Source organism: Eschrichtius robustus, chromosome 13 (genome assembly GCF_028021215.1).
Source record: "Eschrichtius robustus isolate mEscRob2 chromosome 13, mEscRob2.pri, whole genome shotgun sequence".
Taxonomy (NCBI): domain Eukaryota; kingdom Metazoa; phylum Chordata; class Mammalia; order Artiodactyla; family Eschrichtiidae; genus Eschrichtius; species Eschrichtius robustus.
The window spans coordinates 42,932,612-42,960,179 of NC_090836.1; the positions used below are offsets into that span (position 1 = coordinate 42,932,612).

The window sequence follows — 27,568 nt, forward strand, 5'->3', positions numbered from 1 at the left end:
CAATATTCACGACAGTGGCGCTTAGTACACGTTTTTTGAGTCCTCGTTTTGATGGTAATGATTATGACGTTTTCTTTTCTAAACTACTCCTTCCTGGGCAGTGCGGTGGGGATGTCTCCTCTCTGTAATTCCAACTGAGCAAAGCAAATAGGACTGGTTGTGAAGGGAGTCCTGATGTGTTTGATCTGTCTCTCTTAGAATTGCTGTGTTTTCTGTGTCTGTATTTTATGATGAGCGCATCGTGGTGGTTGCGGAACAAAGACCTGACGCTTCCGAGGAAGATAGTTTCCAGTGGATGAGCCGTGTGCTACAGGTGAGCGTACCTGGGGTCTCTGTCGGGGAGGTTGATGTTGCTGTCAAAGGCAGCAGAAGCCACTGCTGAAGCATTTTCTTCAGTGGACCAGTTATGTTGCCTTGTTTTTTTTCCTGCCACTAGCTACTCAAATATTCTAGCTACTGTTAGCAAAAGCAGATAATACCACACCTCCCTGTGTACCACAAAGTATTTTTCTGCTCAGGTTGCCAAAACCAATTGAATTTGACTTGCCTCAGCAAGTTCTTTCACTCTTTTGTGCCTGAGTGTTAACTACCCATGAACATTTTAACTGTCCAAATGTGGAACACATCTTTGACATAATCAGTCCCCATGTCAACAACTGCAGTCTTACTGCATGCTACAAGTGGTGCCTAGAGTGTGAGGAATCCAATATGAGCTGCTGTTCTTACTTTGAAGGAGCTTTACTGTGGAGTTAGAGATCTAGGTGAAGTAAACCACTAGGGAAGGAGAAAGATTTGGGCTCAGTATAAGGGAAATGTTTCTAGGGGAACAGGCTAGAATGATGAAGAGAGCCTAGTATTCATTTAGAATCATACTTTGAATTCCAGCTCCACTCCCCACCACATAAGTGCCTTTAGGCAACTTACTTAACCTTACTGAGTTTATTTTCTCATCTGTAAAGTGGGGATAAAATTATCTATATTACAGAGCTATTGGAAGGTTAATTGATGGTAGTTAGATAATGAATTGAAATATTTAGTGCCTGCCTTCAGTAAAAGATGATGGTGATTATTATTAATATAAAAAGGAATAATCATAAGCATATCTCCCAATAAGGAGTTTAGGGAGGCCCACTCTATCTTAAATAACATTCCCTTTCACTCTCTGTCCCCTCACTCTTCTCTATTTTCTGCTTAGTATTTATCAGCATGTAAGTGTCTTTATATTTATTGTTTTCTACATCCACTATAATAGAAGACCCATGAAAGCCAAGAGTTACTCTCTCTTGTTCCTATTAGTCCAGAACCAGATAGCTATGCCAGCACATCATCAGTGTAGGCTCAGTAAATATTTGTTGGATAAATGGATGGTCCAGAGAAAGCATGGACTGTCCTTACCATTCAACTTATATGTATTGGGATTGTTCCCAATGTCTGTAACTTGTCTGCTTGGGGCATTGGGATTTATTTACTGCCAGTTAGTAGTAATGTAGAAATGTTGTAAGCATGAGATGAGTGATAGCACTAGATGACTTTTAAGATTCTTCCTATCTGCAGGGTCTGTGATTCTGAATTATCAGTTGGTATAGCATAGGCTGTTGATAGTGCAAAATCAGAGAAAGGAAAGAGAATACTGAAGATAGACTAGATAGAAAAAACTGTGAAGAAAGTGGGACTGGGTGATCTCTGAAAGATGGTTAATAATCAGACCTGCAAAGAGAATTTTTTTATACTGTTCATACTTTCAAACACACTGCTTATTTCATTCAGAAAGAACTTTGGAGGATAGTGGTAGAATCTTGTGGTGAATTATGTATTTTTTCCAGTTACAGGAAGCAAATTTCCCAGGTTATTTGTTATTTTTCCCTGGAAAGCAACTATAGGAATTAAATGCAGTGCTAACTTACTAATCCAAATTTTTGTTAAAGTCATTTGGGGTCTGATTTGGGTGTGAAATAAGAAGGCATTATCTTTTTTTGTTTGTTTGTTTGTTTGTTTCTTTAATTTTTGGCTGTGTTGGGTCTTTGTTGCTGCATGCGGGCTTTCTCTAGTTGCGGCGAGCGGGGCCTACTCTTCGTTGCAGTGCACGGGCTTCTCATTGCGGTGGCTTCTCTTGTTGCAAAGCACGGGCTCCAGGCGCACAGGCTTCAGTAGTTGTGGCACGTGGGCTCAGTAGTTGTGGCACGTGGGCTCAGTAGTTGTTGCACACAGTAGTTGTTGCACACGTGGGCTCAGTAGTAGTTGCTCTGCCGCATGTGGGCTCTTCCCAGGCCAGGGCTCAAACCCATGTTCCTTGCATTGGCAGGCAGATTCTTAACCACTGCACCACCAGGGAAGCCCAAGAAGGCATTATCTTATATGTAGCTTCTCTGCTTGGGGTACTTGGATCCATAGTAGAACATTAAGAACTCCATATGTTCTGGTAGGTTAGAGCCCAGAGGTTGTTTAATTCCAGGTCTGTGTATGATATAAACTAAACACCTAACTCAACACCTTCTAAGGAACGTTGTCAGTGGATGACTTACTCGGTGGCGTATTTTCAGTGAGGAATCCAGGCTACACATGATACATTTGCTAACTTCCTGTATATTCTAAGATACCCAAGACTTAGGAACTCTTCCAGACTTCCCATTTCCTAGTTATCTCTGTTGGTTAGTGGATTAGTCTGAAGAATATGCTTTTCAAGTTTATTCCTCTGCCCTTTTAAGTCATTTTAATAAAAGGCCTTGTCTGTCTTTTATGACTCTTGGTCCATTCGTCTTCTCAGGCTGGATCTCCTTTTCAGTAAGATTTGTGGGTATTACAAAAGAACCCTCTCAACTGGCATGTTTAGAAATGGTATTGATAGTTGGTCAGTTAGTTTTCAAAGGTGACTGAAGCAGAAAACCATAACAATGAGAAATTCTTCAAGTATTAAATTTTAACACAAAACATAACAAGTGTGCCTTCATTTGATGCAGAGGCGTGTGAGTGTGAGTTATACCAGTTTGAGTTCCAGGTCAGCTTACTTCCATAAACTACATCCAAAAGCATTGTCTTTGGTTTCTGGTTTCATTTCCTTTAAGTTAGACTAGAACGTGAGTATTTGAAAAGAAACTTACCTTTTAGAATTAACTTGCCCATTCCTATCAACAGTAGGAGTTCACCTCTAATGAGTCTTTCAAAAGCATAACTCTTCCTATTTTGCATTCATATTTTATCAGTGGATATAATAGTTAATTATATGAGCACAGTAACAAGAACAGCAGCTGTAAAAGGTATAGAAGCAGGCACAGCTGACACTCAGTGAACACACAGGTGTGTGGCTGGGAACAGGGGTGCACTGAGGGAGCTGTTGGCCTCCAGGACTCGGTGTGCAGTGGGCCTCACCTGGATGTTTTGCAGAGGGGATGCCTAGTAACCTGGTGAACCACTTAAGCAAGGGCTTACTTACAGAGCTTCTGTTTTGTTCATGATAAAAATACTGAGACTTCCCTGGTGGCGCAGTGGTTAAGAATCCGCCTGCCAACGCAGGGGACACGGGTTCGAGCCCTGGTCCGGGAAGATCCCACATGCCGCGGAGCAGCTAAGCCCGTGTGCCACAACTACTGAGCCCGCGTGCCACAATTACTGAAGCTCGCGCGCCTAGAGCCCATGGTCCGCAACAAGCCACTGCAATGAGAAGCCTGTGCACCGCAACGAAGAGTAGCCCCCACTCGCCGCAACTAGAGAAAGCCCGCACGCAGCAACGAAGACCCAGTGCAGCCAAAATTAAATAAATTTATAAAAAATAAATAAATAAAATTTTAAAATTTTTAAAAATTTAAAAATAAAAATACTTTGCCTCTGTTTAATTGAGCTATGTTGGACAGCTAAAATATTAAAAGAACCGAAACAAATTTCTAGGTTTTGGGCATTATCAATCAAGAGAGAACATACTGAGGCTTGCAAATCAGTATCCACCTCTGTCCATTTAGATTGTACTGGGTTGGCCAGTACTTCACCACTCTGCCATCACTGGAAGGATTAGGTACCTTTAGATGTATGGGATCCTAATAATCTACCAGATTCTAGACCTAGAATGGAGAGAGAAAGAAAATCTCTAGGGCTTCCCTGGTGGCGCAGTGGTTAAGAATCCGCCTGCTAATGCAAGGGACATGGGTTCGAGCCCTGGTCCGCGAAGATCCCACATGCCACGGAGCAACTAAGCCTGTGTGCCACAACTACTGAAGCCCGCGCGCTTAGAGCCCCTGCTCCGCAACAAGAGAAGCCACCACAATGAGAAGCCCGCGCACCGCAACGAAGAGTAACCCCCGCTCACTGCAACTAGAGAAAGCCCACGCGCAGCAACGAAGACCCAAGCAGCCAAAAATAAAATAAAATAAAACATGAAAAACTCTTAGAGTAGAATAATGCATTGTGTTAGGAGGATGTCAAATGTTGTAAAATTAATCTCACTGAGTATTTTTTTTGTTTGCATTTTTCTAGGCAATCGATAGCATTCATCAAGTGGGGGTTTATTGTCTTGCTCTGGTGCCTGCCAATACTCTGCCCAAAACTCCACTGGGAGGGATCCACATATCTCAGACGAAACAGCTCTTTCTGGAGGGATCGCTACATCCTTGTAATATCCTCATGTGCCCACATACATGCGTGACGAATTTGCCAAAACCCCGGCAAAAGCAACCAGGTAAGAATGCTGGCTTTGAAGACATGACATTAAAACTGTAACTTGAAGAAGCTGAATTCTCTCAGCATGATTTTTTTCTCTAGAGTTGGACTTTACAAAGATTAGTAAGTAGCATGAGAATAGTATCAGCTGACCAAAAGCAGGAAGGATTGAGATTTTGTAAAATAGCTTTTCCAGGTTTACTGTTGGCTCAGTCTTCTGAGTAATTCTCAGTAGAGTGCCTCCATTTTCCCTGGATGTAAGGTATGGGGTCAAGGTGATCAGAATCCCACTGGTGGAGGTAGAATAAAGCAAGTCCTGTAAGGGAAGGTTCTGATAATAAGAATAGCTAGTTATTAGTTATTGAGGCTTACTAAAAGCCAAATATTAGCTATACATTTTACAAATATGATCCTAGAGCTTTGCCCTCAGCTGTGGAAAGTAAAGTTCAGAAAAGTTAAGAATTGTACCCAAAGTCATATAGCTGGTTAGTGACAGAGGTGAGATAAATAGCATGTTTTGCATTTGCCATATTCCTATGAATTCAAGATGCAAATAGAAGTATGTGAATTGCCATATGAAACAAGGAAAAAACCAAATAGTCAATTTCACCATTTTGCCTAATTTCTGAACAAACCTAGGTTGTAGGGCAAATGAGTAGGAGACTAAAGGCAGGAGTAATTGATTGATGGTCAGTCATGTTAAAATATCTATTCAATCCAACATGAAGTCATTAAGTTTTATTGATGCTTTTTCATTTTAATTGAGAAGTTAATGAGAGCCTCCCAGTTTCTTGTATGCCTGGAAACACATGAGAGCCAAAACCTGGCCTTTACAGTTCCCACTGCTACCACATACACTCACACACACATACACATAGTGGGAAGATTAGGAAGGCAAAGGAAAGTATGGCATTTAATTATATTTCCATTAAGAACGCTTTTGCTGAAAGGTAAATATGATGTACAATAATAAAAGGTAAGCCTCTGACTCTCTAGGATATTTTTATTACAATATTACAATGTTAATCTGCTCTGCTTTGCAGTAGTTTTTACTTCAGTGATCTGGTGGCCGAAGATCATATCACATTTGGTTATATAGATGTTACTGTCAACTCGCCAAGTAACCTTATCTTAGTAACAGTGTGTATAGAGCTAAAGTATATATGATATTTATCAGTTTCTGCTAGTGGAAGTGAGAGTTTATGGAGGCTAATATTCTAAAGGGGCAGTTAGAATCAAGTCTGTACTAATCAAGTATATAAAAAGAAGTATCTTCATATTTCCTGCCTAAGTATCTGATGGATATGTAAAACATACAAATCCTTCCCCATCTCGTATTCTGTTATACTGAAGTCCTACATTCGTCATATGAGTAAAATCCTATTTTAAATAGCATTTAATCTAGAATTCCTTTAACAAAGCTTTCATTTCAGTAGATGCTTAAAGGATGCAACTCAGAGACATAGTAGTTGCTTAAAACATTGCTTTTGCTAGCCAGATTTCACCCAGTTTTACTAAATGATGAAACCTGTATAAAAAGTTTGTTCCTAAGTCCTCATAGGCATAGCATCCACCTGTCTGATGAAAGCATTAGGTTTGGATTCTGTGTTTTTGCTGTCTGTTGTGATGGTCTGCTGAGATCTTAGTGGAATGCGTATGGGTCAGACCAAAGCAGCTTGAAAATTGTGGCATAGGTGGAGCAGACATGATGTGGGGATAGCATGAGAGGTTGGGGTTTAAGAAGAACACAGGAGCGTGGAGATGGTTGGGAGTGAGGTAAAAAAGGAAAGGAGAGGAAAAGGAAGATAGAAACTGTGTTAAGGTAGCCCAGTGACAAAAATCTCATTGAGATGTCTGTTAAGCTATCGTGTAAAGAATGGGAATGTGTTAGGACTGGTTTTGGCTGCACGTTTCAGAACATAACAGCTGCTTAAACGAGACAAGTTTTTTCTTTCTCAGGTGAAAGAGATCCAGAGCTAGGCAGTCCAAGGCTAGGATGGAACTGGCTAGGAACCCTCAGTCACTGTTGGTCCAGCTTCCCATCTTATTGCGCTGGCATTGTTATCAGTTAACTGTTGTTATAGATGTGCTGCATAACAAATAATCCTAAAACTCAGTGATTTAAAGTAAGAAGCATTTATTTTTCACTCATGGAATGTGGATCTGCTGAACCTGGCTGGGATCAGCTGGCCTTGGCTTGGCTCCAGGCTGTAGGTTGGGTTCAGACCTGTTCCATGTGTCTCCTCATCATGAGACCGGCAGCTTACCTGTGCCATATTTTCCTCAAGGCAGATGGCAAAAGCAAGAAGCAAGCCAAACCATACAAGCATACTTAAAGCTTCTGTTTGCTTCATGTTTCCTAACATTTTATTGTCCAAAACAAGTCAGACCATGCCCAAAGTCAATGGAGCAGAGAGGTATATACTCCTCTCATATAATCACAGCAAGGAAGAGTTGTAAGAAAATAAAACAATCTGCCACAGCGAGCCTTAGCATACTGCCTCAGGGTTCCTTTAAGCTCCTGACCTCCAGCCATCAGTTCTACATTCCAGCTAGCAGGTGGGAGAAAAAGACAAGGGAATACCCTTCCCCTTTAAACATATCTTCTAGAAATTGCACATATTACTTACTCTTACCTATTATTCTCCCACACTAAAGAATATAGTCTTTATTCCAGGCATTTGCCCAGCTAAAAACTGGGGGTTGTGTTTTTAAGGAAAAAGAGGAGAATAGGGGTTGATGACTAGCAGTCTTTGCCACTGGAAATTTACAGAATTTTGTGGAGAAAATAAGAAGACATATTACGGGTACAGCACAGTATCAGCAATTAGCCTCCTAGATGTTATTACTTTCAGTAATTTTTCACTCTTTGACTCATAGTTTCAAGAAATTCACACAGAAGGACCTCAAGAAATTACTGCTGAATTATTTTTGTCATTTTAAATTACTCTGAAAAATTCACTTTTTAAAATGTCACGCCTTTATTAACTTTACAGTGTGAGTCCAGGAATGGGCAACTTACAGTCATATATACTCTTGAGTCCTGCCTATATAAAAAAGGCTGTCTCCAACATAATATATCTGTTAACGTATTATGCAGTCTCTTGGGAAAGAATTTTGCATATTGTATTGGATTGGCCAAAAAGTTCCTTCAGTTTTTAAGTAAAAATAAAAGACATTTTTCATTTTCACCAAGAACTTTATTGAACAGCATATTCACCATTTTGTTCCACTACCTTCTGCCATTTTTCAGGCAACTTCATAATTCCATCTTCCCAAACCTTTTTCTTTTGAGCAAAGAACGGTTCCAGGTGCCTTTTACAGTCTTCCAGGGAATTGAAATTTTTTCCATTAAGAGAATTTTGTTAAGACCGAAATAAATGGAAATCTGAAGGTGCAATGTCTGGTGAATACGGCGGGTGAATCAGAACCTCCCAGCCAAGCTGTAACAGTTTTTGCCTGGTCATCAAAGAAACATGTGTTCTTGCGTTATCCTGATGGAAGATGATGCGTTTTCTGACTAATTCCACTTTTCGTCGAGTGCTGCTTTCACCTGGTCAAATTGGAAGCAGTACTTGTTGGAATTAGTCATTTGGTTTTCCAGAAGGAGCTCATAATAGAGGACTCCCTTCCAATCCCACCATATACACAACATCACCTTTGGATGAAGACTAGCCTGTAGTGTGGTTGGTGGTGGTTCATTTCGCTTGCCCCACGATCTCTTCTGTTCCACATTATTGTACAGTATCCACTTTTCATCTCCTGTCACGATTTGTTTTAAAAACGGAACGTTTTCATGACATTTCAGTAGAGAATCGCGTGCAGAAATACGGTCAAGAAGGTTTTTTTTGCTTAACTTATGTGGAACGCAAACATCAAAGCAATTAACATAACCAAGCTGGTGCAAATGATTTTCAGTGCTTGATTTGGATATTTTGAGTATGTCGGCTATCTCCCGCGTGGTATAATGTTGACTGTTCTCAATTAATGACTCGATTTGATCGCTATCAACTTCAACTGGTTTACTCAACCGCGGAGCATCGTCCAGCGAGAAATCTCCAGCACGAAACTCCACAAACCACTTCTGACATATTCGATCAGTCACAGCACCTTCTCCATACACTGCACAAATCTTTTTATGCATTTCAGTTGCGTTTTTACCTTTTTTGAAATAATAAAGCATTATACGCCAAAAATGTTGCTTTTTTTCCTTCTATCTTCAATATTAAAATGGCTACACAAAAATTCACCAATTTTGATAAGTTTTTTTTAAATGCACACTGATATGACAGCTGTCATAATACAGTCTAACAAAATTGTTTCGAATGAAGTTAAAAGACAGCTAAGCGCTACTAGAGCCATCTTACGGAAAAAACCAAACGAACCTTTTGGCCACCCAATACTTAAAATTTCAGTGGACATACACTTTGTAGATGAAAACTGTTTAGCAGAGTATTGGAGTACTTTACCCTTAGGGTGTGTTTTTTTTAGTTTAAAATTTTTCTTTAACTTTTCATTTTGAAGTAATTTCACTTACAAAAAAGTTGCCAAATAGTAAAAGAATTGCCTTACACTCTTTACCCAACTTCCCCACATATTTAAAAGTGATTCCATGATTTAAGTGATTTTGTTCCAGCTATTTCAGTACATTCATAATCAACAGATTTTGGCAATAAACATTATTTAATATTAATCGAAGCATAGCATCAGCATTATTCAAAACTCAGCTGGCAATAAATTTTGTTATATTTTAGCCGTCTTCTTAGTTTCATATGTTGGAGTCTAATCTAAGTGACCATCAGGAAAGGCATACAAAGCCCTAGTATTATTGAGAAAGGGAGAGTTTTCCTTTTTTATCTTGAGAAAGGGAGAGTTTTCACTTTTTTTCCCCCCAAGTGGCAAGCCTCTGGAAAAGTTGAAAGAATACTGTAATGAACACCCATATACCTTCCCCTAGATTTAGCAATTGTTAACTTTTTTTTTAACTGAACTCTTTGAAAGGAAATTGCAGACATCGTGACACTTCGCCCCCAAATATTTCAGCAGTGTATCTCTACAGAACAAAAACATTCTCCTAAAATTTTCCTAATCAGCCACAATGCCATTATCCTATTAAGAAAGTTAGCATTAATATAATGCTATCATTTAATAATACACAGTCTATGTTCATATTTCTCCACTTGTTTATTATAGTAGCTGATTTTTTTTTTTAATCCAGTATCTAAAGTCACACATTGCTTTTGGCTGTCATGTCCTTTAACTTGAAAGCTCCCAAATCTGTTGTGTCTTCAAGACACGGACCTTTTTGAAGAATCCAGGCCAGTTGTCTTGTAGAATGTCCTACAGTCTGGATTTCGTTGCTCACTTAAAATAAAGCCCTTCTGATTTTCCTGAAGAACTCATTCTCAGTCCTCATAGATGGCAGATTTCTTTTCAGACCAGATATTTATTACTGTTAAGCCCCCTGTTAGGGTTTTATCCATGATTGGAGCAGATGAAATGTATCAGTAGGAACCAGTGCAACCAACTGTCACCTCCTCAGAGTGAATGCTTCCCTCTATGCACAGTCCCTCCACCCCCCCAATCCGTGTCTCTCCTGCGGTCCTATTTGCTTTTTTTTCCAGCACTTCCTGCTACCTGACATTATTTGTATACGTGTTTACTGGTTGCCTTTCCCCGCTAGAATACAAGCTGTATGTCTTGTTTGCTACTTTGTCCCAGTGCCTAGAAGGGTGCTCAGTCAGTATTGGTTGAATGAACGTTTGAACCAGCTTTGGTCAGTCTGGAAATGCTTGGGGGTGGCGCGGGGGTGGTATGTAGCTTGAATCGCCATCTCCAGAGAGCTGATTTTTGCTTTTACTTACAGGTGTAGGCCCTGCTTCTGTGATGGTTGGGAATCTGGTTGCAGGAAAACGCATAGCACAAGCTGCAGGAAGGGATCTTGGACAAATTGAAGAGAATGATTTAGTGAAGAAGGTAAGTGTTCCAGAAGTGTTGATATTTACAAACAAGTCAAGGACAGAACCTACGCTTCAGGTAACAGATGGCAGATGCATTGTCCAGCTTTTTAAAAGTTGCTGACCATGATTCTTTTTTCTGCTTTATGACTTCAGCACCAATTTCTGGCGGAGATTTTACAGTGGCGAGCCCAGGCAACTCCTGACCACGTACTCTTCATGCTGTTAAATGCCAAGGTATTAAAAATGCAATTGTATGTCTAATCAGCTGGCTATTGTGAGAGTATCTTAGGCACTCTTGATCTCTTTCTTTCATCAGAAAAGTTCTATTGCCAACTCAGAGGAAGGAGTTGTTGCTTTCTCCTTGTTTTGATATATGAGGATAAATTGTGCAGTTATTTCAAGGTTGAAATGAGACCTCCTGGAGTGTTATTCAATACTGTCTCTTTTTTGTCACAATCAAGTTGTCTTTATTCAGTTCTGATAGGAACCGTAGGACAACCATGTAATTACATAATCTACAGATAGACAGAATGCATTGTGTCAATGTAATTTTTAACCCAGTTTGACTTTTAATTCTTTGATTTCCACCAGAAATAAAATGACTTTAGATCAACATTTTAAAAACCAGTTGTTTCTAGTACATACTTAAATGATTTATTGCTAACATAAAAAGCAAATTGAAAATTATTCAAGAGTATGTTTAACTATTGCTTTCTAATGGATGGTTCGCCAGAATATTGTATTTTTTAAGTTATGCATTCCATGGGAGTCTGTTGAGATTTGTTTGTTTTAATGGCTGAGTCCGAAGCTGAAAGTACTGTGACCACAGTACTGTGACCACAGCATAGAACAGTATTTGTCACCAGCAGGGGGAAGACTGGAGGGCCTATTGGAGTCCCTTAGGGGACTTACCCAGATGGCCCCCTTCTGCCCCAGGTCCTAGATTCTGATAGACTCTCTCTCTCTCTCTCTCTCTCTCTCTCTCTCTCTCTCTCTTTCTCTCTCTCTCTCTCTCTCTCTCTCTCTCTCTCTCACACACACACACACACACACACACACACACACACACACACACACACACACACCCCACACACATACACAGCTTTGAGAATTTATGCAGTGATAGAACCTGAGAGGAATATGCTGTGCATCTTAGTGAAAAGTCAGTTAAAATCTTAAGAACCATTGCTCTATGGTAGAAAACTTTGGGACTTCCTTGCTCCACCTCTGCATGAAGTGGGCTTCTCTTCAAGCCCATGGATTGATTAGGGTCCTTCAATTTCAGTAAGAAGATGTCAATCCAGCTTGTTCCCCACTCCACTCCCAAGCTTGGCTACAGTTAAACTTATGGCCCTGTCAAATCATACTTCAGATCTATTTGTTAGTAAACGTAAGTTGAAATTTGCTTCTTGGTTAGAGAAATAATATATATGGATGACTAAAGGACATGTAGTCCATCTATTCTTCTGCATATTCTAACATTTTACCTTGGATTAGCCCAGGCCACCAGAAAGCTTAGGAACCATACAACATTGTTCTCTTATGCCCAGAAAATGCTTCTTACTGAAGTTTAGTTTACTGCCGTACCAAGGACCAAAAAGAGAGCTATTGTAAGAAATGGCCTTATGAATTTAACCCTGATTTTAGCCAAAGGAATATTCATTTTAGTGTTATAACCTTAATGTCCAACAATAGACAATTGCCTAACAAATTATGGCATATAAACATGAAATACTATGCAGTCATTGAAAATAATGTTATAGAATAGTTGATGACCCAGAAAATAGTCATAATGTGGAAGTAGGAAAAGTAGGATATAAAACTTTAATAATAACTGAGTACTTACTGAAGACCCTGTCCTGGGTGCTTTCCATTTCATAGTTCATTTTAAGGTTAGGGGAACGGAGGCATAGAGACATAAAATCACTTGCCTGAGGTCGCAGGGCCCTAAGTGGTAGGACTAGGAAGTTAGCTCCTTCATTTGAACCCACACTAGCTTCAGAGCCCACATTCTTAGCCAATGCACTATACAGCCTCTGGCATAATATAGTATGATACCTTTTTTTTTTTTAAATGTTGCATGTGAATTTATCTATAATACATACTCATTTGTTAAAAACCAGGAAAATATACAGCAAAAGTTAATAGTGGTTACATCTCATATTTACTAATCTATATTTTCCAAATTTTCTATATTGAACTTGTACTACTTTATATTAATGAAATTTAAGTTATTTTTAAAAGAAACAGGTCAGTAAACTTGTTTTTATCGTGAGTTTTTTAAAGTTAAGTTACAATAATTAAAACAGTGTGGTATTGGCACGATATAGACAAATAACAGTTCGGTTTTATCTGGTAAAGTTGAAGGTAGGCATACCCAATGACCCAGCAATTCCATTTCTAGGGCTATACCTGACCAAAACTCATATATTTATGCACCAGGATATATGTATTAGAATGAATTGTCCATCAGCAGTAGAATGGATGAATAAATTGTGGTATGTTCATGCAGTTAAATACTGTGCAGCAACAAAAGCAAATGAACTATACACCTAAGCACGAGAGGCTAGATGACGCTTAATAGAATGTTGAGAGAAAGAAGCAAATCACAAAAATATATATGTACAGCACAACTCTATGAAAATCAAATATTTCATAGGTGGTAAAAATATAAAGAAAAAGAAATTAGCCACTAACATTAAAAAGTCACGATAGTGGTCCCCTATGGAGGGAAGGAGAAGGCACCCATGAGGGTGCTTTTAAGCTGCTGGCAGTGGTCTTTTTCACATCAGGCTGGTTCTTACACAGATGCTTGTTGTATAATTTTTTATTAAGCTACACATTCATATCTTATGCACTTTCACACTCGTGTGTTGTATTTTACAAAGGCACAGGGGTTCAAAAAGCCCAGCTCGGTGAAACTTGAATTGGACAATAAGGATATTTATGAAGACCCTCAGGAGAAATTATTCTCAGGACCAGGAATAACTGGCCATCTTCTAATCTGCTAACCTTTGTTAATTCACTGTTTGTGTTTTTGTTTACATCTCTGCTGTTAGAATACTCACAGCCTAACTCGTGTTTTACGCAAGTGTACTTGACCACATAGCCAGCGTCCTGACCTCACTCCTGCCCTCATCCTGCTTTCATTTCTTTTATTTTCCCCTCTTCTCTTATTTCTTCATTTAAATATAAAATTGCTATGTATTTTTAAAGCTACCTTAAATAAGAGAGACTGTAAATACATACGTTGGATTTAAGTTAATGTTGTTAGTCCCTAAGTACCTTCAAACATTGAGAAAGAAAAGGAATACCACACATGTGTTTTGGTGCTTGGGGAATTTTCACTCAACTTGATAACTTGCTACAGATAATCTAGCAAGGCACAAGCCTTCCATATAATGTCAAATTGGCTCTGTTTGTTACTGTTTTCCTTACTGAGTGTCAACCTGCTTATACTTTCTTCTATTAACAGGGAACTACGGTGTGCACGGCCAGCTGCCTTCAGCTTCATAAGCGAGCAGAGAAGATTGCGGCAGTTCTTGGTGACAAGGGACATCTAAATGCAGGAGACAACGTTGTGTTACTCTATCCACCTGGTAAGTGCTGCATTGGTAGACTAGACAAGCTCCATTGCTAGACTACAGGCTCTAAGAGGACAGGAGCTGCTGTACATGACCACGTGGGCTGTTCACACAGGCTCATGCCATGGGAACAGACCTCTCCCCTCAGAGTTGTGCAGTGTGAGGGCTCTGCCAGGACCGAGTCTGTTGTATTTACTCTTGTATTTCCACTGTCTAGCTCAGTGCCTGGCACTATAGTAAATATTGAATGAGTGAATGACAACTTCTTGACTTTTGGAAATGCTCAAAAGAGACCCTTATTTTTAGGAGTGCTCAGGAACGGGACTGTTTCACCCAGTTTTCAAAAGCATGTTGTGTGTGAACTCTGACTTCACATTCTCCACATCGTAATTGGTGCTTACTGTCCCTCGATTATTACTGCGTTCATCTTCCACGCTCTAATTCAGCAACCTGTTTACGTCAAGAGGGACTCTGGGACTTCCCTGGTGGTGCAGTGGATGGGAATCCGCCTGCCAGTGCAGGGGGCACGGGTTCAATCCCTGGTCTGGGAAGATCCCACATGCCGTGGAGCAACTAAGCCTGTGCACCACAACTACTGAGCCCGAGTGCCACAACTACTGAAGCCCGCATGCCTAGAACCCGTGGACTGCTACGAAGAGTAGCCCCCGCTTGCCACAACTAGAGAAAGCCCATGCGCAGCAACGAAGACCCAGTGCAGCCAAAAATAAAGTTAAAGAAAAAAAAAGAGGGACTCAGAATTACTTGATGAGTTTGGTGTAAATATTCAAAATTTTAGGTGAAATATTTCAGTTGTCCCTTTCTTTAGTCTTCTGTCACCTAACTCATACATCCAGCCTTCTGTGGTCTTTTATCCCTTTTACCTCATTTTACTGTGATTCTCACTTTGCTCTTTTATTTACATTGATACTAAGATTTCTTAGAAGGTCATCTGGTAAAGGAATTCCTCCAACCTTGTTCCTGGGAGATTGTCTTCCATCTACCAGTTAATCATGGTGATGGACCACAGCACTTCCCAAGGAGGCCGCCCTTCGAGTCCTCATATTGCAGAGGCTTCGTATCAAGTGATGCTTTGCCTCCCTAAAACCTGCACTCACTGGGGGAGTGACATCTCAGGGGTCCAATTGCTGTTCACATAGTGACCTTCTAAAGAGTGAAAGAAAGCTCAGGTGTTCCTCATCTCTCCTTTTCCCATTCTTTTATTTTCCAAGTGGAGCAGCCCTAATTTTTGCAGTTATTTCTCCTAAGTAATGTCAAGTAATGATGTCAAAATACCTTCATCAGGTATCTTTCAAGAGTTTACTTCTGACCTCCTTTCTTGTTATTTATTCTTGGCTTCTCTATATATTTCTTTAAAGTTGTTTTATATGCGTCCTTCTTTACCTTCAGTTTCTTCTAAATTTAAAAATTTTCTTCTGATAATGTCTCTGTTAAATTACGGTCTAATGAACCCATCTGGCACATGATTTAATAAACTGGTTTTGGAATAAATAAATAAATTGGTTTTGGAAGCTCTGGCTTTTGCTTTCTCGGTGACAAACCAGGCAGCTAAGTGGCTATGTCTTGCAGGCATCGAGTTAATCACTGCGTTCTATGGCTGCCTGTATGCCGGGTGCATACCTGTGACCGTCCGACCTCCTCATGCTCAGAACCTCACAGCCACATTGCCCACCGTCCGCATGATTGTTGATGTAAGTACCAGGTATAGCTTGCCTTGTCCTCATCTCATAAAACCCAGAGTCAGACAACTAAGGATCCTTACTCATTTTCCAGTCTAATTGAGTCAGGAAGTCAAATCTGTCTCCTGCAAACTACCTCCTTTTCCTTTATCTGATCAAAGTGACCAGCATTTTCCAGTGAAGGAATGTGGGAAAGCAGTTTTTGGTGAGATACAGGATTGTGTTTTTATCATGAACATTAAGGAAGTGAAGCTGTCATTAGTATTTCTCCATGAAACTTATTTTTTCCCCTCTTCTTAAAAAAGTCCTAATATTTTTTCTGCACAGTAACCAAGGTAATTTTAAATGCCAAACTGAATTCCCCCCGTGTCAGGTCACTTTTTGGGGGGTTAGTCTTATAAATTCACTTGGTATAGTATTAAAGTATACTATAGTAAGAAAGTAAGATAAATCTTATTCTAAGCATATCCTAATGGACTTTAAAGCAAAGAGTTACAAAGTTCCAATTTATGTAACATTTGTTTCTCTAAGGACTGCTGCTCCATCCCCAACTGGAGCCTGCAGTATAAAAGCAGCATTCGCCACAGATGATTTTACTACAAAGTTCAGTTTGGCAAAACGCCCTTGTTATATTCTGCAAAGTAGGCCGGAGCAGCAGGGAGGGGAGTTTCCTTCCACTGACACAGTTTGCGGGGTGAGGGAAGTTGGTCCCCATGCACTTCCACGTGCGGCTGTGTGGGAGAGCATGTTCCTCTGAGTGCACAGAGTCCCTCAAGTTCAGGGTATGTTCTAGGTCCGGTGTGTTTCACCATATTCCCTGGACTGTTGCAAACACTACCTCCTTCAGAGATGATCCTCCGACACCTCTCATTCCCTGAGTACTACGAAGTCCATGTTTTTATTTTATTATGGTCTTCGTGACATCAAGAGATCTGGGGATCCATCCTGAGGTTATAACCATGGAATATTTGAGAATCACTGTTGTAAACAGTAACTTGTGTCATGAACAAGTCCATCATTCTAATTCAGTGTTATGCATTTTTCAGGACAAACGTAAGAGGAACACTGACCTCCACTGTCCTGTGTGTATTCTTTGAAAAGCTGGTACTGCCCTGTCCCAGGATGATGTGCGAGTTGCTTTTAGCAGCAGCCAGAGCCTATGGTGCTACACGGGGCTAAGCCTCGTGGTGCTTATTTTTGTCCATTTGTTCCTAGGTCAGCAAAGCAGCCTGCATTCTCACCACGCAGACCCTAATGAGGTTACTGAGGTCCCGAGAGGCAGCAGCAGCTGTGGATGTGAAAACCTGGCCAACTATCATTGACACAGGTGAAAGGGAGATTTCTCCAGAGGCATTGAGGGGGCAAGAACATTCAGTCCCCGAGATTTCCTAGATTCTCATGCCAAAGGTGTTTACACAGCTTTTCTGTTACAGCCCATTCCACCTGCTAAGACAGAGGCAAAACTTAATATCCACTCAGTTTTGAGTTACCAAAGGACTGGATACTGCAACATCCAGATCCAAAGAAGCAGATCACAGTGTGCCAGAACTCTGGAAACAAAACGTGGCTTGCTGTTACTCTTGGCATCGTCAAACAGTGGTTAGGTGTTTGTGCCAGATGTGACCATAGACATGTAGGGCTACGTAAAGTATGGGGAAGATCTGACCCTTGACTTCCAGACGTGATAGAGCTGGAACAGCATTGGACTAGGACTCAGAAGACCTGGTTCTGGTTCAAGCTTCAGTCCTTATTTTCTGTATAACCTTGTCTGAGATTACCCTTTCCTAAAATACTATCTACCCTGGCCTGACTCACATATTTATTGAGAATATCAAATGCAACATAATATGAAAATACTTTGAAAACCATAAAGTGTATGAATTTTAGATGGTGTTCATACTAAAGAAGGGGGTAAGACATTGGGATAGCTGGAGATGGTGGTGGAGGGGAGAGTGTGGGTTTTGGAGTTGGGCAGACAGGTGTAAATCCTCATCCTCTGTTACTCGTAACTACTTCATGGGGTCATAAAGGTTAAATGACATAATGTAAAGCACCGGCATACAATCATAGTAATAACAACATCTAACTTTTTATTGAGCCCTTACCATGTGGCAGTCGTCTAACATGTGTTACCTAATTTCCTCCTTCTACCAACCCTATTAGATAGGTGCCAGTTTTAGCCTCATTTTACAGATGAGAAGACTGATGCACAGGGAGGTTAAGTAAGTAGCAGAACTGAAATTCAGACCCAGTCAGTTTGGCTCCCCTCCCAGCCCCTTAACCATTAATTTCCTCCCTACCAGTTTTCAGTAAGTATCACGTAGTGTCCACTTCAGGGACATTTATGTGGATTTAAATACAGGGATGACATCTATTTATGGTTATTGTGTCCAGATGCTGAGCTACATTTTTTTACATTTGTTACTTAAGGATATAGATGAAGTCATTTATAATATGTAACACAAGTGGATTGTGTTGGTGTTAATGATGTAGGTAGATCTACTGTGGTTACTGGACTCAATCACGTTTCAGGAAGACCTGGAATGTGGTCTGTGATACAGACAACAGAAAGGTTTCTTTAGGTACTTGAGTAGCCCTTCCCTACACAGAGGTGGGTTGAAGGTGATAGAGCAAGTCTTTGGTTTGACCAGAGATGAGTGCCCAATGATACAGAGATTGAAAAGTCAGAGTCAGAATCGTTTCTTGATCTGGAAAGCCAAAGGAGCCATTGAGGAGGCATGTCTGGGGACAGAGACATCCTTGATATCTTTGGATATGACATACTTATAAAGCAAATTTGGAGGGAAGGGAGAGGTTATCATAAAAGAGCAAAGGAAAATAATTCCCAATTCTAGATTATCATTCTTAAAATCAGTCATGTTACCTTGGAGGAAAACTGTCCGACTTTTAAAGCAGTCCATGATTACTGTGACATGTACTAAACTGTAAATAATGAACTTTAACTTGAAACCAGCATAACAACAAGTAAAGCTTCTTGAGAGTTGTCTTAAAGTGCTTTATATGAATTAACTTCCTAACAGTTCTGGGAGGGCAGGTATTATTACCACTTTAGAGAAAAGGAAACAGACACAAAGAGGTTAAATAACATCAAGATGACATCACTGAGAAATGGCAGAGCTGGGATTTGAACACTGGCAGTCTGCTTCTTTAGCCTGTGTTTTCAGCTACTATGTTATATTACCCCTCACTAATCGTCTAGTAAATACATCTGCCTGATGTAGTTTCCTTGTTTATATTGTCTATTGGTGCCCTCAACCCCAACCCTCCTCCAGGAGTGACATATGTGAGCTGGTTGGTTAAACACGAGAAGCCTAAGCTTTAGCAAATCCCAGAAGCCAAGTGTGGCCATAGCAAAGCCACAGAAGACCGGTTGAAGAGCAATGATTTTCGAGTTCCAACGTGTCTGATTTTTTTTTTTTTTTTATTGAAGTGTAGTTGACTTACCATGTTGTGTTAAATCTCTGCTGTACAGCAAAGTGACTCAGTTATACATATATATATATATATATTCTTTTTCACATTCTTTTCCATTATGGTTTATCAGAGGATATTGAATATAGTTCCCTGTGCTATACAGTAGGATCTTGTTGTCGACGTGTCTGATTGACATCGGGTTTCTTCTTTTCCTTGCAGATGATTTACCCAGGAAAAGGTTACCTCAGCTGTACAAACCACCCACTCCTGAGATGCTGGCGTACCTTGATTTTAGTGTCTCCACAACTGGCATGCTTACGGGAGTGAAGGTAGAGTAGTCGGGTTGTATTTACTCTCTAGCTGGATGCTGGTAAAGTGCCAGGTCTGCAAAAAATAGAGATGACCACTGCCCCAGGGACTTCAGATGGAGAGGCCAGCTGGTTGTACCAGAGACCAGTAGGCAGAGGATCAAGGGCCACTGCTATATTTAAATAAAAGCATTGGCTCTTCCGGAATAAGTTATCCCAAGGAATTTGTGTTATGAAGTGTTCTGAACCTAGCATAGAAGCTAACAGATAACACGAGTTAGTTCAAGCCAGTATGAAGTCATAGATTCGTATTTCATAAAACTCAATATTGAGAAGTTAACAGATAGACTTACCCTTCAGTTAGACTTAGATTAGGCCTTTTGAAGCGATGAAAAATATACATCATTTTGAGGAGTTGGAGGGAGTGGAAGCCTCTCAAAACTGTCATTAGAGCTGCTTTTCTGCCTGTGGGATGCCAGTTCCATCCTGTTCCATGTTCCTTACCTTCCAGATGTCCCACTCTGCGGTCAATGCTCTCTGTAGAGCCATCAAGCTCCAGTGTGAGTTGTATTCCTCTCGGCAGATCGCCATCTGCCTTGACCCTTACTGTGGACTTGGCTTTGCACTCTGGTGTCTCTGCAGGTAGGCATGGAAAAGCAAAGAAACAGAATGCATGGGAATATCTTTGAGACTATGACCATCTCATCCTTCCGTTTGCTCCCTTAATTTGGTAAAGTTTCAATAAAATGCTGATGTTTTCCAGAATTTGTGCATCTAATGTATCTTCGATGTTTGTCTGGTTTTGTTTGTATTCCCTCTTTCTGTTAGTTTTATGCCTCAGACAAAAGGGCAGTGATCTTACTACCTCTTCTGTGCTCCATCCCGTCATCCTCATTTTAGAAGCAGAGCCAAGTAGAAGGATGACACTTGTGTGAAATGTCGTACTGTGTCAGCCAGAATGCACCCACTAGGCTTGGCAGGAAGGAATGTAATGAGATGGGTGACAGCATGTGGCTGGAAAGTAGCACATTGGCCACATTGTTACTTGTGGGATAGCAGATCCCAACTCCTTCTACTCTCCTCCCAGAGGACCTCATCTCAGCCTGCATTTTCACCTCCTTGATGGGCATCTTCATGAATGCTTCAACTCAACATCTTCCTTCTGTGTTCCCATTCTTCTTAGGATGGGGTCGTCCACCTAGGGGCCCACACTAGGAACTTGGGCTTTATCTTCAACTCTATATCTTTATGTCACACTTCCAATTAAATGTCATATCCTTTGGCTCCATTATTCTTAAACCTATCTATATAAGAATCACCTAGGGGTCTATGAAAAAAAAAAAATAATGGGGCTTCCCTAGACATACTAACCTAGATCTCCAGAGGTGGAGACCACAATTCCAGTGTTTTTTTTTAATACAGGATTCCTGGGCTCCTAGTTATTCTGGTCTATATTCAAGGTTTAGGAAGTTGAGGATTCATGGCTGGAGATTGTACATACGATATAGGACTCTGACATTCCTTCCTTTTTATCCTGGGTGTACTGTCAGGGTTCAAGCCCTCATCCTCTCTCACCTGGACTATTGCAGCCTCTCCTAACTGTCTCTCAGCCTTCAGTGACTCGTGTCTCCAATCCCCCCTCCGTGTAACTAGCTTTACCCCAACTTCAAGCTATAGTGACAGCCTGCTGGGTAAATTCTAAACTCCTTCATATCATAATAGATCAGTGATTTCACAGTTTGGCCCTGACCCTTCTGGCTTCACTTCTCACCACTCCCCAGGCATTCTATGCTTTAGTATTTCACTCTGGAATCCTATTTCTGACAACCTTACACACACCATGTAATTTTATATCTCCGTGCCTTTGCATATGCTCTTCCTCTGCCTGGAATGCCCTCACCAGGTTCCCCATTTTTCCAGCCACTGTCAAATTCCTACTCATTCTTCAAGCCCGAGCTCAACTGTCGCCGACTCAGTGAAACACCTGCAGCCCCTTGCGTTCCCAGTTTGAATGACTTGCTCGTCATTCTGTGATCTTGATGGCCTTTATTCACATCTCAGTTACCACCTTCCACAGTCTGCTTTATTCTGTAGTTATTGTATCTTGTGAGTTGCATAGGAACAAGGCTGATTCTTAGACCTTTATATCTAATATGACCCAACCCTGTCCTTCATGCTCAGTAAATATTTGCTGAATTGATGGTGTTCTAGGATGAATTGATAATGTCATCTCTTGCCATTTTTCATTGCAGTGTCTATTCAGGTCATCAGTCCGTCTTAATTCCTCCTATGGAGTTGGAAAACAACCTTTTCCTCTGGCTCTCCACGGTCAACCAGTACAAAATAAGAGACACTTTCTGCTCCTATTCAGTAATGGAGCTCTGCACCAAGGGGCTTGGAAACCAAGTGGAGGTGCTGAAGGTAAGAAGCAGCTGTAACCAGGAGACAGTCCTAAGAGAAATGGGCCAGGCGTGATGATACCCCACCTTGGGCTGGCCAGACATATCTGCCTGCTTTTTTTCTAGGCAAACAGCTGTTTGTAAACCTCAGGAAGTTTCTCTCTTTCACTTTCTAATTTAATGCACTCTTTCAGAGTTTACTCTGATTCTTACATTGTGGAGAAGAAGGTAAAACTGGTTAGGAGGCTGAATAGAAATGACTTTATGTGAAGATGAACAGAAACTGTGACCTCCAAGAGGATTTTTCCCAATAGAATTTGCAGCCTGAGAATCTCAGAGATTGGTGACTGCCCCAGAGATAAGGTCGCTCATTCATGAGTGTATCCAACGATCATATGTCTAACTGGCATATGAGAGTCAAAAAACACTGAATTTTCTTTAGTAGAGAAATGTGACCTTAAGAATGAAAAAAAGAGATAAGAGGTTAGATATCTATGTTGCTAAATTTGTTTTTCTGTCAGTCCCATCTCTGCATTTGAAATAGAGAGAGATCTAAGGTACAGAAATGAAGAGGGATTAAAAATATATTGCTGAAAACCTAAGATTTTTAGGTGAAAGAGGAAAGAAACAGAGAATGAGCAGGTTGACCAGTTGGTAATGACTTTAGTGGAATTCCTTGGCATTTTCTGAAAATGCATACCTTTTCTCTGGGTGTCTGAGGTGAGAACACATAGTTCCTTGGCTTTTCCTGACCAAAGAGATAGAGCAGTGGCCCTGCTTATTCAGCACTTCTGTGATCCTGCTGACCTCAGCTCCCGTGCGTGGTGTCTTACAGACCAGGGGAATCAACCTCTCCTGCATCCGGACGTGTGTGGTGGTGGCTGAGGAGCGGCCCCGCATTGCTCTCCAGCAGTCCTTCTCCAAGCTCTTCAAGGACATCGGTCTGTCCCCTCGGGCTGTCAGCACCACTTTTGGATCAAGAGTCAATGTAGCGATATGTTTGCAGGTGACTATCATGAAATCTTGCTTGTGTGGGAGGCTCAGAGCACAGGCTGCCACTTAGTTGCTGTAGGCCTCTGGGCTTTTTATTTGGACTTCCCTGCACCTTATTTTGCCCATCTGTAGAGTGAACATGGTAGCATCGTCCTTCACAGGGTCGTTCTGTAGAACCACTGAGTTTCTAGGTGCCAAGCACTTGGAGCCGTGCCCGGCAATTGAGCGCTAATGTAAATGTTTACCCTCAGTAGTGGTTTTATGGTCCGAGACGATGAGTCGAGAAGGTTTCTGAGTCCGATTTGAATTTTATTTATATGTTGCCCTTTGTTTTCTGTCTCCTGCATCTTTTACGCCTCTTTTTTTTTTTTTTTTTTTTTTTTTGCAAAAGAAGTACAAATAAGCCTGCGTTCTTTTCTCCAGGCAGATGGCAATTTTGCCACGTTATCTGGGTGGGCAAATAACAGAAAAGAGGCTGAAATAACAGGCAAGAACTGAGTCTGATTTTATGTAGCTTGGGAGCTCGTAAGGCAAATACAGACATGGGCAAGCGTGAGAGTCAAAGAAGGCGGCGTAAATGGGCGGATGCTTGCAGGTCCTCTGTGTCTGTGGTCGGATGACTTCGGAGCAGCATCATGACACTTTGACTTTGGAGCCCGTTGCGGGCCCCTGGCTGCCAGCTTGGGCCAGTGCTGGTTTTGAAAGTCCCATGGATGCTGGTCTGTCTCATCCCTGCCCTGAGTCCAGGGCTGAGGACCCTCCTCAGCCTGGTAACCTTTCAGCGCTGCTTCGGCCCCCAGCCTGCTCTCCTGGGGGCGGAAAGGAAAGAAAGATGAGAAGAAAGCTGGGCCAGGAGTCTCTTTCGTTATAGCCCTGCCTCATCTGGTTGAAGACAGGGTGAGCGTTCAAAATAGAGTTTGGATCTTTCACGTACCTGACTGAATTATCTGTTTCTCGATTTGAAAATGTAGAGTGTGGAAATGCCGTTCAGTTAATTTTAAATAAACAATACATCTGTTTTTCTTTAGGGAACCTCAGGGCCTGATCCAACTACTGTGTATGTAGATCTGAAATCATTAAGACACGACAGGTACAGTAGATTGGTTGTGCTTATTTTCTTTTTTTTAAGAAATTCACGTTCTTTTATTTATTTATTTATTTATTTATTTATTTATTTATTTATTTATGACTGTGTTGAGTCTTCGTTTCTGTGCGAGGGCTTTCTCCAGTTGCGGCGAGCGGGGGCCACTCTTCATCGCGGTGCGCGGGCCTCTCACCATCGCGGCCTCTCTTGCTGCGGAGCACAGGCTCCAGACGCGCAGGCTCAGCAATTGTGGCTCACGGGCCCAGTCGCTCCGTGGCATGTGGGATCCTCCCGGACCAGGGCTCGAACCCGCGTCCCCTGCATTGGCAGGCAGACTCTCAACCACTGCGCCACCAGGGAAGCCCAATTATGCTTATTTTCTATTAGCATTCCTAAGCATATAAAGTTCTGAGCCTCAAGAAAGCCAGCTCTCCCCACTCCTTCCTTTTGTTGGTGTCTTCCGGGGGGATGGGAGAAGGGAAGGAGTTCATTTTCATTATTAAATACCTAATAAGGTTTACATTTATAAGAAGAAAGCTTTAATTCTCACAGTTGCTGCACTGTTCTCTGATATTAAAATGTAATACTGGTAGTTTGTAACATTTGACATAAATTAGACTAAAATGGATAGACTCTTTCCTCTGGAAATTTAAAAATAACTGAGACAGACAGAATAAATGAGGCAGAGTAGGGTTTTTGAAACAACACTTTCTCTGAGCCCCAGGAGTAAAAGCCTTCCTCCTCATCAGCTCACAGGTGAGTTGTAGCTATGCCCCAAGGGGAGCTCCTGGCGGAGGGCTCTGGGACCTTTTCCTGAGTCCCACTGACTTGGGCTGTGTTCACGGTGTGGCCCGTGGCAGTGACCCAGGCTGCACAGGTAGAGCGTCTCTAGTGCTGTGATTTTCAGCCTGGGGAGAGTTTGTCCTCCAAAGGACATTTGACAGTGTCTGGAGAAATATGTATTGTCACAACAAGGGGATGCTGCTGACATCTAGTGGGTAGAGGCCTGGGATGTTGCTAAACATCCTGCAGTGCACAGGATAGTGCCTCACAAAGAATTCGACCAAAATATCCGACTCAAAATGTCAGTAATGCTGAGTTTGACAAGCTCTGCTCTAATGTGAGGAGAGATAGATTAGAGGTTTGGGGAGGCAGTGTATATAGCTGTGGTAGATGCGGTGCAGTCGTTTTTTTTTTAAGGCTCTTAGGTTGTAAATATTGTTTTTCTGCAGGGTTCGTCTTGTGGAACGGGGTGCCCCCCAGAGTCTGCTCCTCTCAGAGTCTGGAAAGGTAATTTGTTCTGTTAACCATTGGGAAGGTGGTCTGTGTGTAGAAGTAGTTAGTTTTTGTTTTTTTGTGGGGTGTTTTTGTTTTGTTTTGTTTTTGGCCGTGTTGGGTTTTCGTTGCTGCGCACGGGCTTTCTCTAGTTGTGGCAAGCGGGGGCTACTCTTCGTTCCATTGCGTGGGCTTCAGTAGTTGTGGCTCGCGGGCTCTAGAGTGCAGGCTCAGTAGTTGTGGCGCACGGGCTTAGTTGCCCTGAGGCATGGCACGTGGGATCTTCCCAGACCAGGGCTCGGACCCATGTCCCCTGCATTGGCAGGCGGATTCTTAACCACTGCGCCACCAGGGGAGTCCCTCCGGTTTATTTTTGAGGCTGAATCTTGTTATACCTCTGTCTCCACTGAGCACGATCGCATGAGCGCCGTCTCAGCTCCTGCCTTTGTACACTCCCTCACCTCACTGAAGAGATGGGGGCGGGGAACTGCATTTCCTAGAGGTCATTAGATTTAATTGAACCCAGTCTTTGTGTTTTCTCTTTGATTCTTAGATTTTACCTGGAGTGAAAGTAGTTATTGTTAATCCAGAGACCAAAGGACCTGTTGGAGACTCTCACCTGGGAGAGGTATGTATAATTTTCCCCTTTACTCTGAAAAGTCAGCAGTGAAAGACTTTAGGGTTCATATTTTAGAAGTCAGGAAACTGTGGATATAGCTTTTCCCTCATGGTGAATTTTCGAGGGTTTTCATCTTTCTCTGTAAGGCTCAAAACTGAAATGGACAGAGGGGAGATTGAGACCAAGATGGAGTGAAGATTTAGGCACCCAAACTAGAACTAGTCCCAGATTGGTCCACTGACATAACCTTAGCTGAAAAGGAAAATGGACAAATCCCACCTGTTCCCACCTATTAAGGAGTGGAACTAAAAGGAGCCACAAATTTTAAATTTTTAAAATTTATACAAATTTTATATTTTATTCCAAAATGTATCCATTTTTGTATTAGTATAAAGACATTTAAGACTTAATTTTTCTTCCCCCCAAATCTCTGAGAGACACTGATATCTCATCTCATAGCTCACTGGGAGCAGTGTTGTGGGTGCACGAGGCAGATGACCCGGGCTCTGCCAGTTACCAGCTTCTTGTGATCGGGCAAGTTACTTAACCTCTCTGGGCCTCAGTTTCCTCAACCATAAGTAATAATGGCACCCACCTAAGTAGAATTGTGTGACAATTAAATGCATTAATACCTGTATCTGTCATACATTTGGAACAGTGCCTGTCACACAGTGAATACTAGTTTTATTACCATTGTTGGCTATTGCTGTGTTTACATTATAAATTCAGATAGCCTGTAGTATTTTCCTGCGGTCTTTGTAACTTAGTTTCAGAGCACAGAAATGATCCCTTGATGCATTTGTGAGACTCTGAAAGAGGCTGAGAAATGAGCCAGGGAGGGCTTCCCTGGTGGCGCAGTGGTTAAGAATCCGCCTGCCAATGTAGGGGACACGGGTTTGAGCCCTGGTCCGGGAAGATCCCACATGCCGCGGAGCAACCATGCCCGTGCGCCACAACTACTGAGCCTGCGCTCTAGAGTCTGTGCGCCACAACTGCTGAGCCCACGTGCCACAACTACTGAAGCACGTGCACCTAGAGCCCATGCTCCTCAACAAGAAAAGCCACAGCAATGAGAAGCCCGTGCACCACAACAAAGAGTAGCCCCTGTTCGCTGCAACTAGAGAAAGCCCGTGCGCGGCAACAAAGACCCAACGCAGCCAAAGATAAATAAATAAATAAATTTATTTTTAAAAAAAGGAAGAAATGAGCCAGGGAGGCAATGTAGCCTCAAGGTTAAGAGCACGGCCTCTGTGGCCACCCAGGCTTGGGTGTGGGTTTCCTAGTTTCTGCATCTTAGGCAAGTTACTTAACTCCTTTTTTTTTCATCTGTAAAATGGGAATAACAGTAGTACAAACTGTATTGCCATGTCATATATGTCAGGATTGATGGAGGTAAGGCATATAATACTGTTCAGCACATGGTAAACACTTGATAACTGACAGCTGCCTTTATTGTTGCAGCTGTGTTGTTACTATAAAAATGAGATTAAAAAACCAAAAGAGGGACTTCCCTGGTAGTCCAGTGGGTAAGACTCCGTGCTCCCTGTGCAGGGGGCCCAGGTTCAAT

At 41.6% G+C, this 27,568-nt stretch overlaps 1 protein-coding gene across 4 annotated transcripts in view; it reads left to right on the forward strand.

The window, feature by feature from the left end:
• The window catches only part of DIP2B (disco interacting protein 2 homolog B), a 230,445-nt gene that overhangs the window by 198,353 nt on the left and 4,524 nt on the right, over positions 1-27,568 (forward strand). For all 4 annotated transcript variants that reach the window (XM_068560083.1, XM_068560085.1, XM_068560084.1 and 1 more), the window contains 14 exons: positions 199-313; positions 4,465-4,666; positions 10,514-10,623; positions 10,761-10,841; positions 14,083-14,206; positions 15,779-15,900; positions 17,104-17,215; positions 19,543-19,652; positions 20,143-20,273; positions 21,884-22,052; positions 22,866-23,036; positions 24,052-24,113; positions 25,340-25,397; positions 25,936-26,010. In XM_068560083.1, coding sequence (XP_068416184.1) covers positions 199-313; positions 4,465-4,666; positions 10,514-10,623; positions 10,761-10,841; positions 14,083-14,206; positions 15,779-15,900; positions 17,104-17,215; positions 19,543-19,652; positions 20,143-20,273; positions 21,884-22,052; positions 22,866-23,036; positions 24,052-24,113; positions 25,340-25,397; positions 25,936-26,010 — 1,642 coding nt within the window. The remainder of the gene's footprint in view (positions 1-198; positions 314-4,464; positions 4,667-10,513; positions 10,624-10,760; positions 10,842-14,082; positions 14,207-15,778; positions 15,901-17,103; positions 17,216-19,542; positions 19,653-20,142; positions 20,274-21,883; positions 22,053-22,865; positions 23,037-24,051; positions 24,114-25,339; positions 25,398-25,935; positions 26,011-27,568) is intronic.